At 37.4% G+C, this 13,313-nt stretch overlaps 1 protein-coding gene across 1 annotated transcript in view; it reads right to left on the reverse strand.

Moving 5' to 3' along the window:
- UMPS (uridine monophosphate synthetase) overlaps window positions 1–13,313 on the reverse strand; it is a 62,344-nt gene that overhangs the window by 27,380 nt on the left and 21,651 nt on the right. The window contains exons 3-5 of the mRNA XM_007114644.3: window positions 11,139–11,810; window positions 4,992–5,167; window positions 3,283–3,397 (exon numbers count right to left, since the gene is read on the reverse strand). Of these exons, the coding sequence (XP_007114706.2) occupies window positions 3,283–3,397; window positions 4,992–5,167; window positions 11,139–11,810 (963 nt within the window). The remainder of the gene's footprint in view (window positions 1–3,282; window positions 3,398–4,991; window positions 5,168–11,138; window positions 11,811–13,313) is intronic.

Here is a 13,313-nt window from a genome sequence, read left to right on the forward strand (position 1 = left end):
AGAGAGAACCCAAATAAACAAAATAAGAAAGAAAAAAGAAATAAACAATACTGCAGAAATACAAAACACTGTAAGAGAATATAATGAACAACTACATGCCAACAAATTTGCCAACCTAGAAGAAATGGACAAGTTTTTCTAGAAACATACAGCCCACCAAAACTGAATCAAGAAGAAATAAATAATCTGAACAGACCAATCACTAGAAGTGAAATAGAATCTGTAAAAACAAAAAACCAAAAAAACAAACTCCTTACAAACAAAAGTTCAGGACCAGGTGGCTTCACCAGCAAATTCTACCAAACATATAAAGAAGAACTTATACCAATCCTTCTCAAAATCTTCCAAAAGATTGAAAAGGAGGGAACACTCTCAAAGACATTCTATGAAGCCACCATCATCCTGATACCAAAACCAGACAAATATACCACCCCCCAAAAAAATTACAGGCCAATATCTTTGATGAGTACAGATGCAAAAAACTACTAGCAAAACCAAATAAAATATCAGCAAACCAAATCCAACAACACATAAAAAAGATCATGCACCACAACCAAGTTGGATTCACCCCAGGATCACAGGTATGGTTCAACAAATGCACATCAATTAATGTGATACATTAACAAAGAAAAGACAAAAATCACATGATCATCTAAATAGATACAGAAAAAGCATTTGATAAAATTCAACATCCATTCATGATAAAAACTCTTACCAAGGTGTGTTATAGAGGAAACATATCAACATAATAAAAGCTATTTATGACAAACCCACAGCCAATACAATACTCAACAGTGAAAAGCTGAAATCCTTCCTGCTAAAATCTGGAACAAGGTTGCCTACTCTCATGACTTCTATTCAACATAGTATTGGAATTCAGACAAGAAAAAGAAACAAAAGGTATCCAAATTGGAAGGGAAGACGTAAAATTGTCATTCTATGCACATGACATGATACTATATATAGAAAACCCTAAAGAACTGATAAATTCAGCAAGGTAGCAGGATACAAGATTAACATACAGAAATGGGTTGCATTTCTTTACACTAACAACACAATATCAGAAAGGGAATGTAAAAAAACAATACCTTTTAAAATCATACAAAAAAAACCCTTAGGAATAAAGCTGACCAAGGAGGTGAAAGATTTATATGCTGAGAACTATAAAACATTAATAAAGGAAATTGAAGATGATTTAAAGAAATGGAAAGATATCCCAGGCTCTTGGATTAGAAGAATTAATATCATTAAAATGGCCATACTACCCAAAGCAATCTACAGATTTAACGTGATCCCTATCGAACTACCCAAGACATTTTTCACAGAACTAGAACAAATAATCCTAAAACTTATATGGAACCAAAAAAGACCCAGAATTGCCAAAGCAATCCTGAGGAAAAATGGAACAGAAATAGAGAGCCCAGAAATAAACCTACATACCTATGGTCAATCTTGACAAAGGAGACGAGAATATACAATGGAGAAAAGACAATCTCTGCAGCAAGTGGTGTTGAGAATGCTGGACAGCCGCGTGTAAATCAGTGAAGTTAGAATACACCCTCACACCATGCACAAAAATAAACTCAATATGGCTTAAAGACTTAAATATATGACATGACACCATAAAACTCCTAGAAGAGAACATAGGCAAAACATTCTCTGACATAAACCATACTAATGTTTTCTTAGGTCAGTCCCAAGGCAGTAGAATAAAAGCAAAAATAAACAAATGGGACCTAATCAAACTTACAAGCTTTTGCACAGCAAAGGAGACCATCAGCAAAACGAAAAGACAAACTACAGAATGGGAGAAAAAAATTTGCAAACAATGTGACTGACAAGGGCTTGATTTCAGAAAATATACAAACAGCTCATGCAACTCAACAATTAAAAAAAAACAACCCAATCAAAAAATGGGCAGGCACATGAAAAGACGTTCAATATCACTAATTATTAGAGAAATGCAAATCAAACCTACAATGAGGTACCACCTCACACATGTCAGAATAGCCATCATTAAGAAGTCTACAAATAACAATGCTGGAGAGGGTGTGGACAAAAGGGAACCTAATTACACTGTTGGTGGGAATGTACGTTGGGGCAGCCATTATGGAGAACAGTAAGGAGGTTCCTCAGAAAATTAAAAATAGAGTTGCCATATGATCCAGCAATCCCACTCCTGGGCACATATCTGGACAAAGCTATAATTCAAAAAGATACATGCACCCCCTGTGTTCACAGAGGCACTATTCACAATAGCCAAGACATGGAAATAACCTAAATGGCCATCAACAGATGAATGGATAAAGAAGAAGTCACTCACACACACAGGAATACTACTCAGCCATAAAAAAGAACAAAACAATGTCATCTGCAGCAACATGGATAGGCCTAGGCATTATCATACTATGTGAAGTAAGTCAGAAAGACAAATACCCTGTGATACAACTTACATGTGGAATCTAAAATATGACACAAATGAACATATCCATGAAACAGACTCACTGACACAGAGAACAGACTTGTGGTTGCCAAGTGGGAGGTGGGGTGGGAGAGGGATGGAGTGGGAGTTTGGGGTTAGCAGATGCAATCTATTATATACAGAGTGTATAAACAAGGGCCTACTGTATAGCACAGGGAACTATATTTAATATTCTGTGGTAAACCATAATGGAAAAGAATACTTTAAAAATGTATATATATGTATAACTTAATTACTTTTCTGCACAGCAGAAATGAACACAACATTGTAAATCAACTATATTTCAATTTTAAAAAGTAACAAAACAAAACAAAACAACTTTGAACCCCAAAAGGACATTTAATAACCTAGATTACTCCTTCACTGACTAGAGACTATCAATCATTGAGAAAGTTTGCTCTTTTTCTTTTAGCAACTGCATTTCTCAGACTTCTAAAAGTGTTAACGTGTTCAGGTAAGTTTGGATGACATGACAGAACCATGTATCTCCACACTAAAGAGCCACAATAAACATTAGCACATCAAAGCCTCTGCAAAGTCCTAAATAAATGTCTGATTTTGTTTAACCTAGAGCATTCCTCCTTGAGCACAGAACACCTTTTTTGGCAGCATATGTGGAACATCAGTTGAGAACAATTAAAATTATCAGTTTCTGTGCATTTTTCAACAAAAAGTAGCTTTCTAGATTTTCATCCTAAAATTAGACTGCAAGCTATTTTGCATATCTAGGTTTTATTTTGTCCTTGCTGACTTGGGTAAAGAAGCATTTTGGAAAAACCATTACCAATGAATAGACTTACCTCCTGCTTCTAACTGAACTCCTGGAGTCAAGTGAAGAAATTCTGGTTTCATGCTTACTCGGGAGCCAGAAATAAAACCAACCACAAATTCAGAATGCTCTTCAGCCATTCTCACCTAAATGGAATGTAATAAAAGATTATAAGAAAGCACTTAACCACACAGAATGTTAAGAAACTTTATCTCATAGATGCATTTCCTCATTTCATATTAAACGAATTACATCTAAAACAGGTAATCTTAGATATGAATCTACACACTTGCTCCATTAAGACCACCCTGAAATAACCCCTTCTGTCCCCTTTTCCTATAACCAAACACTAAAAACACTAAAAATCCTATATTGTGTGCATCTAAAATCTAGATGCTGCATCGTTACTTATTTATAATAATGCTTGGGGACCTACCTGCTTCCAAAAAGGATATAAGTAGTACTCTAGAATACATTTATAATGGTATAAAACCACACTGACTTACTACTGCCTATCTACATAGATATTCAAGGACAGCCACCACATAAAAAACCGCTATGTTGTTAAGAGCTAGCTAAAGAAATCTTACCTCTACAGCTTTCCCTCTTCTTTAACATTTGCCAATAACTTGTCTCCACAATTTCTCTACCATTACCTCACACTCATAGAAGTTTCCCTATAAGATCTGCCTGACTTTCTAATTTGGCTCTTCCCTGAGGCCCAGACTGTTCCATTCTTGCCACTAAGTACTACCACCAACCAAAAATCAATGTATTGTCCTTGAGCCAGATCCAGAATGCCAAATATTAGCACTGACTCATGGACCCTCTGCTATGAGAGCTGGGAAATCATAGACATTTATGGTCAATTCAGGGATGGTGTTAAAACCTGGCCCTAGGGCCATGTGAATTCTTCACAGTTCCACAGGCTTTGAAATATGAAAAATAAATTCCCATGTAAAAATTAAAATTTTATTAAAATAAAAATTCCTATTACTTTAAAAAGTAATAGTCTTTAAAATATCTGCAAAGATAATCCATCCATCTTTCTAGGTGACTATCCAACTATGAAACCTGCCCAGAGGAGAATGTGAAGAGGAGCTTTTTATAACTAGATGATTATCCATCTCTCATTTTTTTCTGGCATGCAGGGGGTTGGAGCTGGGTACTAACATGTATGGTGTTATAAGGATTTTTAATAATGGGAAGTTACTAAAGGAAACAATGTGTCTGGACTCTAGTTAAGAGCTCTCCCATACAATGCCAATCAATATCAAAGACTGAAAAGGTAAGCTGCTTCATGTGGGCTGCTGTCATGAGAATGTGCATCTCTGTGTGACTCGGGAGATTCCAAGAAACTGCGTATCTGGGAAAAAGCTATTCAATTTCAATTCATGGTGAAAGGGAAAAAACTCCTCTATCTTAAAGACCAGGTAAATACAGACGTGTTTATTTGACCCAATATCTGTGTTTCAATGTTTCTCTCTTAGAGTACAGTTCAAATTTCTTTGGTGTACATTACAAGATATAAAATGCTATTAACCATCAAGGTATTCTAGCCAATTAGTATTAATATACTGTCACACAAACATCAGGTGATTTTTTTTGTTTTTGACAGCAATTCCATAGACCCCAAATTAAGGTACTTTCTTCCCCTGTAACATCTAGTGTCACAGCCCTGGCGTCTGTTGCCCCAAGCCCTGGCGTCTGTTGCCCCAATCTCTCTCCTCTGTCACTTACCGCTGCTTCAGTGTAGCTCCCAGTGGCCAAGGAGCCAGCAGAGCTCATTTCTGCAATGAGTAAGCATGCCCGGTGCAGGGGCAGGCCTACTTCTCCCAGGCCTTTCACAACTCCTGAGCCTGGAACCACATGAGCGTTTACTAGATCTGCCCAAGAAGCTATTTTAAAGACACCACCTATGAAAAGGAGAAAAAAGATATCTGTCAATTTCCAAACAAAAACCCTTAACTTTTTACCCAACCAACCAACTACAATATGGAAATAATCTCCTAGTAACATGTTAATGAAATAGCGAAACACTTCAAGTATTTTAGTGATTATCAATGGACCTACTTGTGAAAAATTTATCTGTCCACCTGGTTAGCTGGTTGAGAAATCACAAGGAGAAAAAAATCTTATAAGCTCTACACTTAGTTTGCTAGCAAAACTGATTAAGACTGTTTTTCCTTGCAGGCTGACGCTTGTGACTACCAATAAGATTTATGCAACTGGAAAGGGTCCAGTGAAGACAGGTTGTTTGTTGAGTGGAAGATATGAACTGAAAGTCCTCTGAAGATGACAAATTTTCATTCTGTAGGGATCTCTCAGAAACTTTACCATCTCTCAAATCTACTTGTTCCTTAGGTCTCTTTAGCTCTTCAAATTTCAATAGACAATTGTATTCATTTTAAAAGCAGACAACAGTAACCCAAGTAGATTTTTGAAAAAATAAAACACTATATGCAAACTTGTAGAAAGTTTGTATAAGTCTTTCAACAGTCAATATTTTTTTTTGTGTGTGGTACACGGGCCTCTCATTGTTGTGGCCTCTCCCATTGCGGAGCACAGGCTCCGGATGCGCAGGCTCAGCGGCCATGGCTCATGGGCCCAGCCGCTCCGCAGCATGTGGGATCTTCCCAGACCGGGTCACGAACCTGCGTCCCCTGCATCGGCAGGCGGACTCGCAACCACTGTGCCACCAGGGAAGCCCCTTTTTTTTTTTTTCAGTCAATCTTTTTTTAAAAAGTATTTATTTATTGATTTGGCTGTGCCGGGACTTACGTGCAGCATGTGGGCTCTTAGTTGCAGCATGCGGGATCTAGTTCCCTGACCAGGGACTGAACCTGGGCCCCATGCATTGGGAGCGCAGAGTCTTAACCACTGGACCACCGGGAAGTCCCAACAGTCAGTATCTTTAGCACATGAAGAAAGTCATTACAGACAAATCTCTCCTAAAGAAGAAATAGCTTAAGAATATGTATGTATTACTTTAAGAAAAACTGTTATCTCAAAAGATGCTTATAATTGTTAAATAACATAAAAGGTCTGTTGTAAGGGTAAGTGAAAGAGAGATATACCCGGGCTTCCCTGGTGGCACAGTGGTTGCGCGTCCGCCTGCCGATGCAGGGGAACCGGGTTCGCGCCCCGGTCTGGGAGGATCCCACATGCCGCGGAGCGGCTGGGCCCGTGAGCCATGGCCGCTGAGCCTGCGCGTCCGGAGCCTGTGCTCCGCAACGGGAGAGGCCACAACAGAGGGAGGCCCGCATACCACAAAAAACAAAACAAAACAAAACAAAAAGAGATATACCCAATATAACAGAAAGTTGCATAGAAGAATGGGTAAAGAATTGGTAAAGAATTAAGCAGTCTTTTAAAACTAATCTATGCTCTACCTTGAGCTCCTATTTAACAAAATTTTTTAAAAAGGATGCATATCAACAGATCTTTTTCTGCTAAAGTAAATCTTACTTTATACATAAGCAGTCTTTTAAAACTAATGTATGCTCTACCTTGAGCTCCTATTTAACAAAATTTTTTAAAAAGGATGCATATCAACAGATCTTTTTCTGCTAAAGTAAATCTTACTTTATACACTACCTTTTCCTTGTTTCCTATATCTACAATTTTCATTCTTTGAATATTCAGAACTCATTGTGTTCTGCAGGGCCAACATCTGTCATTTTTGCCTGCCTAGAACCCATGTCACTTTCTTCTGGCATAAGCACAGCCATTTTCTTTAGGGAAATTACCCCTAACTATACCTTGGGGTTCAAGAAGTTTACATAAATAGCCTCACAATGATCAAGGGATCAACCCTAGAAGATGAAAACATAACAACTGTAAACATTTATGCACCCAATACAGGAGCACCTCAATACATAAGGCAAATGCTCACAGCCGTGAAAGGGGAAATCGACATTAACACAATAACAGTGGGGGGATTTAACACCCCACTTACACCAATGGACAGATCATCCAGACAGAAAACTAATAAGGAAACAAAAGCCTTAAATGACACATTAGACCAGATACACTTAATCGATATTTACAGGACATTCCATCCAAAAGCAGTGGAATATACTTTCTTCTCAAGTACACACGAACATTCTCTAGGATAGAGCACATCTTGGGTCACAAATCAAGCCTCAGTAAATTTAAGAAATTGAAATCATATCAAGCAACTTTCCAACCACAACACTATGAGATTAGAAAGCAATTACAGGAAACAAACTGTAAAAAAAAAACACAAACACACGGAGGCTAAGCAATATGCTACTAAATAAACCAAGAGATCACTGAAGAAATCAAAAAATGCCTAGAAACAAATGATAAAGAAAACACGACGACCCAAAACCTATGGGATGCAACAAAAGCATTTCTAAAAGGGAAGTTTACAGCAATACAATCCTACCTCAAGAAACAAGAAAAATCTCAAATAAACAACCTAACCTTATACATAAAGCAACTAGAGAAAGAAGAACAACAAAAAACCCCCAAAGTTAGTAGAAGGAAAGAAATCATAAAGATCCGAGCAGAAATAAATAGAAACGAAGAAAACAATAGCAGAGATCAATAAAACTAAAAGCTGGTACACTTTGAGAAGATAAACAAAATTGATAAACCTTTACCAGACTCATCAAGAAATAAAGGGAGAAGACTCAAATCAAGAAAATTGTAAATGAAAAAAGTTATAACTGACACTGCAGAAATACAAAGGATCATAAGAGATTACTACAAGCAACTATATGGCAATAAAATGGACAACCTGGAAGAAATGGACAAATTCTTAGAAAAGTACAACCTTCCAAGACTGAACCAGGAAGAAACAGAAAATATGAACACAGCAATCACAAGTAATGAAATTCAAACTGTGAATAAAAACCTTCCAACAAACAAAAGTCCAGGACCAGATGGCTTCACAGGTGAATTCTAGCAAACATTTAGAGAAGAGCTAACACCTATCCTTCTCAAATTCTTCCAAAAAACTGCAGAGGGAGGAACACTCCCAAACTCACTGTACAAGGCCACCATCACCCTGAGACCAAAACCACACAAAAATATCACAAAAAAAGAAAATCACAGGCCAATATCACTGATGAACATAGACGCAAAAATCCTTAACAAAATACTAGCAAACCGAATCCAACACATTAAAAGGATCATACACCATGATCAAGTGGGATTTATCCCAGGGATGCAAGGATTCTTCAATATATGCAAATCAATCAATGTGATACACCATATTAACAACTGAAGAATAAAAGCCACATAATCGTCTCAATTGATGCAGAAAAAGCTTTCAACAAAATTCAACACCCATTTATGATAAAAACTCTCCAGAAAGTGGGCATAGAGGGAACTTACCTCAACATAATAAAGGCCATATATGACAAACCCACAGCAAACATCATTCTCAATGGTGAAAAACTGAAAGCATTTCCTCTAAGATCAGGAACAAGACAAGGATGTCCACTCTTGCCGCTCTTCAACAGTTTTGGAAGTCCTAGCTACGGCAATCAGAGAAGAAAAAGAAATAAAAGGAATCCAAATTGGAAAAGAAGAAATAAAACACTGTTTGCAGATGACACGATACTATACATAAAAAATCCTAAAGATGCCACCAGAAAACTACTAGAGCTAATCAATGAATTTAGTAAAGTTGCCGGATACAAAATTAATACACAGAAATCTCTTGCATTCCTATACACTACCAACAAAAGATCAGAAAGAGAAATTAAGGAAACAAACCGATTTACCATTGCAACAAAAAGAATAAAATACCTAGGAATAAACCTAAGGAGGCAAAAGACCTGTGTGCAAAAAAACTATAAGATACTAATGAAAGCAATCAAGACAACAAAAACAGATGGAGAGATATACCATGTTCTTGGATTGGAAGAATCAATATTGTGAAAATGACTATACTACCCAAAGCAATCTACATATTCAATGCAATCCCTATCAAATTACCAATGGCATTTTTCACAGAACTAGAACAGAAAATTTTGCATTTTGTATGGAAACACAAAAGACCCTGAACAGCTAAAGCAATCTTGAGAAAGAAAAACAGAGCTGGAGGAATCATGCTCCCTGACTTCAGACTACAATACAAAGCTTCAGTAATCAAGACAGTATGGTACTGGCATAAAAACAGAAATATAGACCAATGGAACAGGATAGAAAGCCCAGAGATAAACACACATCTATGGTCACCTAATCTATGACAAAGGAGGCAAGAATATGCAATGGAGAAATGACAGCCTCTTCAATAAGTGGTGCTGGAAAAACTAGACAGCTACATTTTAAAGAATGAAATTAGAACACTCCCTAACACCATACAGAAAAATAAACTCAAAATGGATTAAAGACCTGAATGTAAGGCCAGACACTATCAAACTCTAAGAGGAAAACACAGGCAGAACACTCTCTGACATAAATCGCAGCAAGATCTTTTTTGACTTCCCTCCTAAAGTAATAAAAATAGAAACAAAAATAAACAAATGGGACCTAATTAAACTCAAAAGTTTTTGCACTGCAAAGGAGACCATAAACAAAACAAAAAGACAACCCACAGAATGGGAGAAAATATTTGCAAACGAAGCAACTGACAAAGGATTAATCTCCAAAATATACAAACAGCTCATGCAGCTCAATATCAAAAAACAACCCAATCAAATAACGGGCAGAAGACCTTAACAGACATTTCTCCAGACATACAGATGGCCAACAAACACATGAGAAGATGCTCAACATCACTAATTGTTAGAGAAATGCAAATCAAAACTACAGTGAGGTATCACCTCACATGGGTCAGAATGGCCATCATTAATATCTACAAACAATAAATGCTGGAGAGGGTGTGGAGGAAAGGGATCCCTCTTGCACTGTTGGTGGGAATGTAAATTAATACAGCCAATGTGGAGAACAGTATGGAGGTTCCTTAAAAAACTAAAACTAGGACTACCATGTGACCCACAATCCAACTACTGGGCATATAGCCGGAGAAAACCATAATTCAAAAAGACACATGCACCCCAATGTTCACTGCAGCACTATTTACAATAGGCAGGACATGGAAGCAACCTAAATGTCCATCAACAGAAGAATGGATAAAGATGTGGTACATATATACAATGGAATATTACTCAGCCATAAAAAGGAACGAAATTGGGTCATTTGTAGAGATATGGATGGACCTAGAGACTGTCATATAAGTCAGAAAGAGAAAAACAAATATTGTATATTAACATATATATGTGGAATCTAGAAAAATGGTAGAGATGATCTTATTTGCAAAGCAGAAATACAGACAGACGTAGAGAACAAACGTATGGACACCAAGTTGCAGGGGGGATGAATTGGGAGATGGGGATTGACATATATACACTATTGATACTACGATAGACAACTAATGAGAACCTACTGTTTAACTCAGGGAACTCTACTCAATGCTCTGTGGTGACCTAAATGAGAAGGAAATCCAAAAAAAGAGGGGATATATGTATACATATAGCTGATTCACTTTGCTGTACAACAGAAACTAACACAACATTGTAAAGCAACTATACTGCAATAAAAATTTTTTTAAAATAGCCTCACATCACCAGGAGCAGGGTATATTACCCAGGTGAGCTAATAAACGTATTCTATACCCCAGGTCTGAGTGATTGGTCTAGGGCAGGTATGAGGAGAAAGAAGTCAAGAGAGAAGAAAGCAGAGCTGAGACTTGGAGAGAAAGCAAGGCCAAAAGACATCACTTGAGCTCTTAGAGCCAACCACGCTTCACAGGCTTTTTTACAGCTGGACTTTGTCATGTGAGCCAATACATTTCCTTCAGCCAGTTTAAGCTGGATTTGTGATTCTTGTTGGTTCCTGAATAATACTTACCTTCATACTGCTTTTTTACTGTGTTTCCTATATCTGCAAATTTCCGGTCTTCAAATATTAGAAACTCATGGCGTTTTGCCAGAATGGTTAACTCCTTCATTACATCCAGAGTAAAATCATTCAAAATATCTACATGAGTCTTGAGCATGCAGATTCTGGGTCCTAAAGCATCTGCTAGCTGCAACAGCTCTCTGGACTCTGAAATATCAGCAGACAGGCACAGATTGGTCTCCTTCTTTTGCATAAGCCTGAGAAGCTTTGATGCAACTGGGTGGATCCCGGGCAGCTCTGCACGTGCACCAAAGCTTAGTTCTTTGGGTCCTTTCTTTACAGAAGGGAGAGAACCCTTATGATTAGCTGCCACAAAAACATTCTCCTGAATAAATCTCTTCACTCTCTCAACCATCTCAGCATCAATTTTTTTCTGTTGCTCAAGAATCTCCAGCATTTTGGACAATGTACACACTGAGTGGAGACGAATCCCATGCGCCTGCAACTTGTCCTTTCCTCCTTGCTCTCTGTCCAACAGCACTATGGCATCAGTGACCTTCAAGCCCTCCTTCTGAAGAACCTCAACAGTTTCCAAAACACTAGATCCACTGGTGACAACATCTTCAATGATCAAACAGGTTTCTCCTGGATTAATAGCCCCTTCTACAAGACGCTTAGTACCTAGAAAAGAAAAAATTACGTTGACTCTGTTTTAAAGTTATATATTTCAGCCAACTCAAGATGTATCTTGCAGTATAAATTTGGCATGTATTTATGAAGAGGGGGATAATCTAAATAATATTTTCTGATAATCTACTTTGGAACTACTTTATTTAAAAAATTCCTAATGAATCTTCAATGTGCCACAATAACTGTTTTGTTCAGTGCCTATGTATTTCAAAATTGTCAACGTTACATATACAGAACATTTTTAGTAAAACTAGCAAATTATTTAACAGTGTAAAACATCATTTAATGTGTTTATGATCAAAATTTCAAAAACAGGTTTTATTAAGGTAAGATAACCTAGGTCAATGAAAGCTATGAAACAAAGAATAGCCCAATATCATCAATGAAATCACTCCTTTTTCCATTAACAATTTCTTTATTCAAGATCAGCCAAACAACTGGCCTTCTGAGCACATAAATGCAGGAGGGAAAATATTCAACAACCATTGAGGTCAATCACCACAGCGTTATGAGCTATGTAATGTGACTAAACACACTTCCCCACTCCAACCCCTACCGCAGACTATTTTCAGATAATCTACAAACTGTAAATACTCAGACTGTAGACTACACAGACTCACGGTTTAGAGATTCATTTTTATATTTTCCACTACCAAATTTATCTTATTTTGAAACAGAATAGATATAGTGGGCATTTTGCCTACTTTCTGAACTTTCCACAGGTACTGTCTTTGCCCTTTCCCCAACTCCTTTCCTTCCCTTGAAGAATCGGCAAGTTTAACTGAATCAACTTAGACGAGAACATAAGACTGCAAGCACTTACAGGTATATTTTAAAATTAATGATCTTATTCTAAGAAATATTTTTGAAGATACATAATAAGGAAATAGAAACAGAAGTCTTATGGCAGGGATTCATATAAACACTGTGCCACTAAGTGGCAAAAATATTTGTGTAATATTTTTATAATGGAGAATTTCAAACAAAACTAGACAAAATAGTATAACAAACCTCCACAAATACAGCACCTCACCACTTAACAACTCATGGGCAATCTTGTTTCAACTATAACTCCAACACCACCCTCCCCCTATAATTTTTATACGCAAATCCCAGACATATGATTTCATCATAAAATTTTTAGAACACATCTGTAAAAAGAACTCTTTTCAAAAATACGTAACAAAAACAGTATCACACCAACACAAAACAACACGAAAAAATCATTAATTCTTAAGATCATCAAATATGAAGTCAGTTCCAATACTTTTAGATTTATTTATTATATTTATTTATTTATTTATTTTTGCGTTACATGGGCCTCTCACTGTTGTGGCCTCTCCCGTTGCGGAGCACAAGCTCCAACTGCACATGCTCAGTGGCCACGGCTCACGGGCCCAGCCGCTCCGCGGCATGTGGGATCTTGCCAGACCAGGGCACGAACCCGTGTCCCCTGCATCGGCAGGCGGACTCTCAACCACTGCGCCACCAGGG

This window comes from Physeter macrocephalus, chromosome 1 (assembly GCF_002837175.3).
Source record: "Physeter macrocephalus isolate SW-GA chromosome 1, ASM283717v5, whole genome shotgun sequence".
In the NCBI taxonomy this organism is placed as follows: Eukaryota; Metazoa; Chordata; class Mammalia; order Artiodactyla; family Physeteridae; genus Physeter; species Physeter macrocephalus.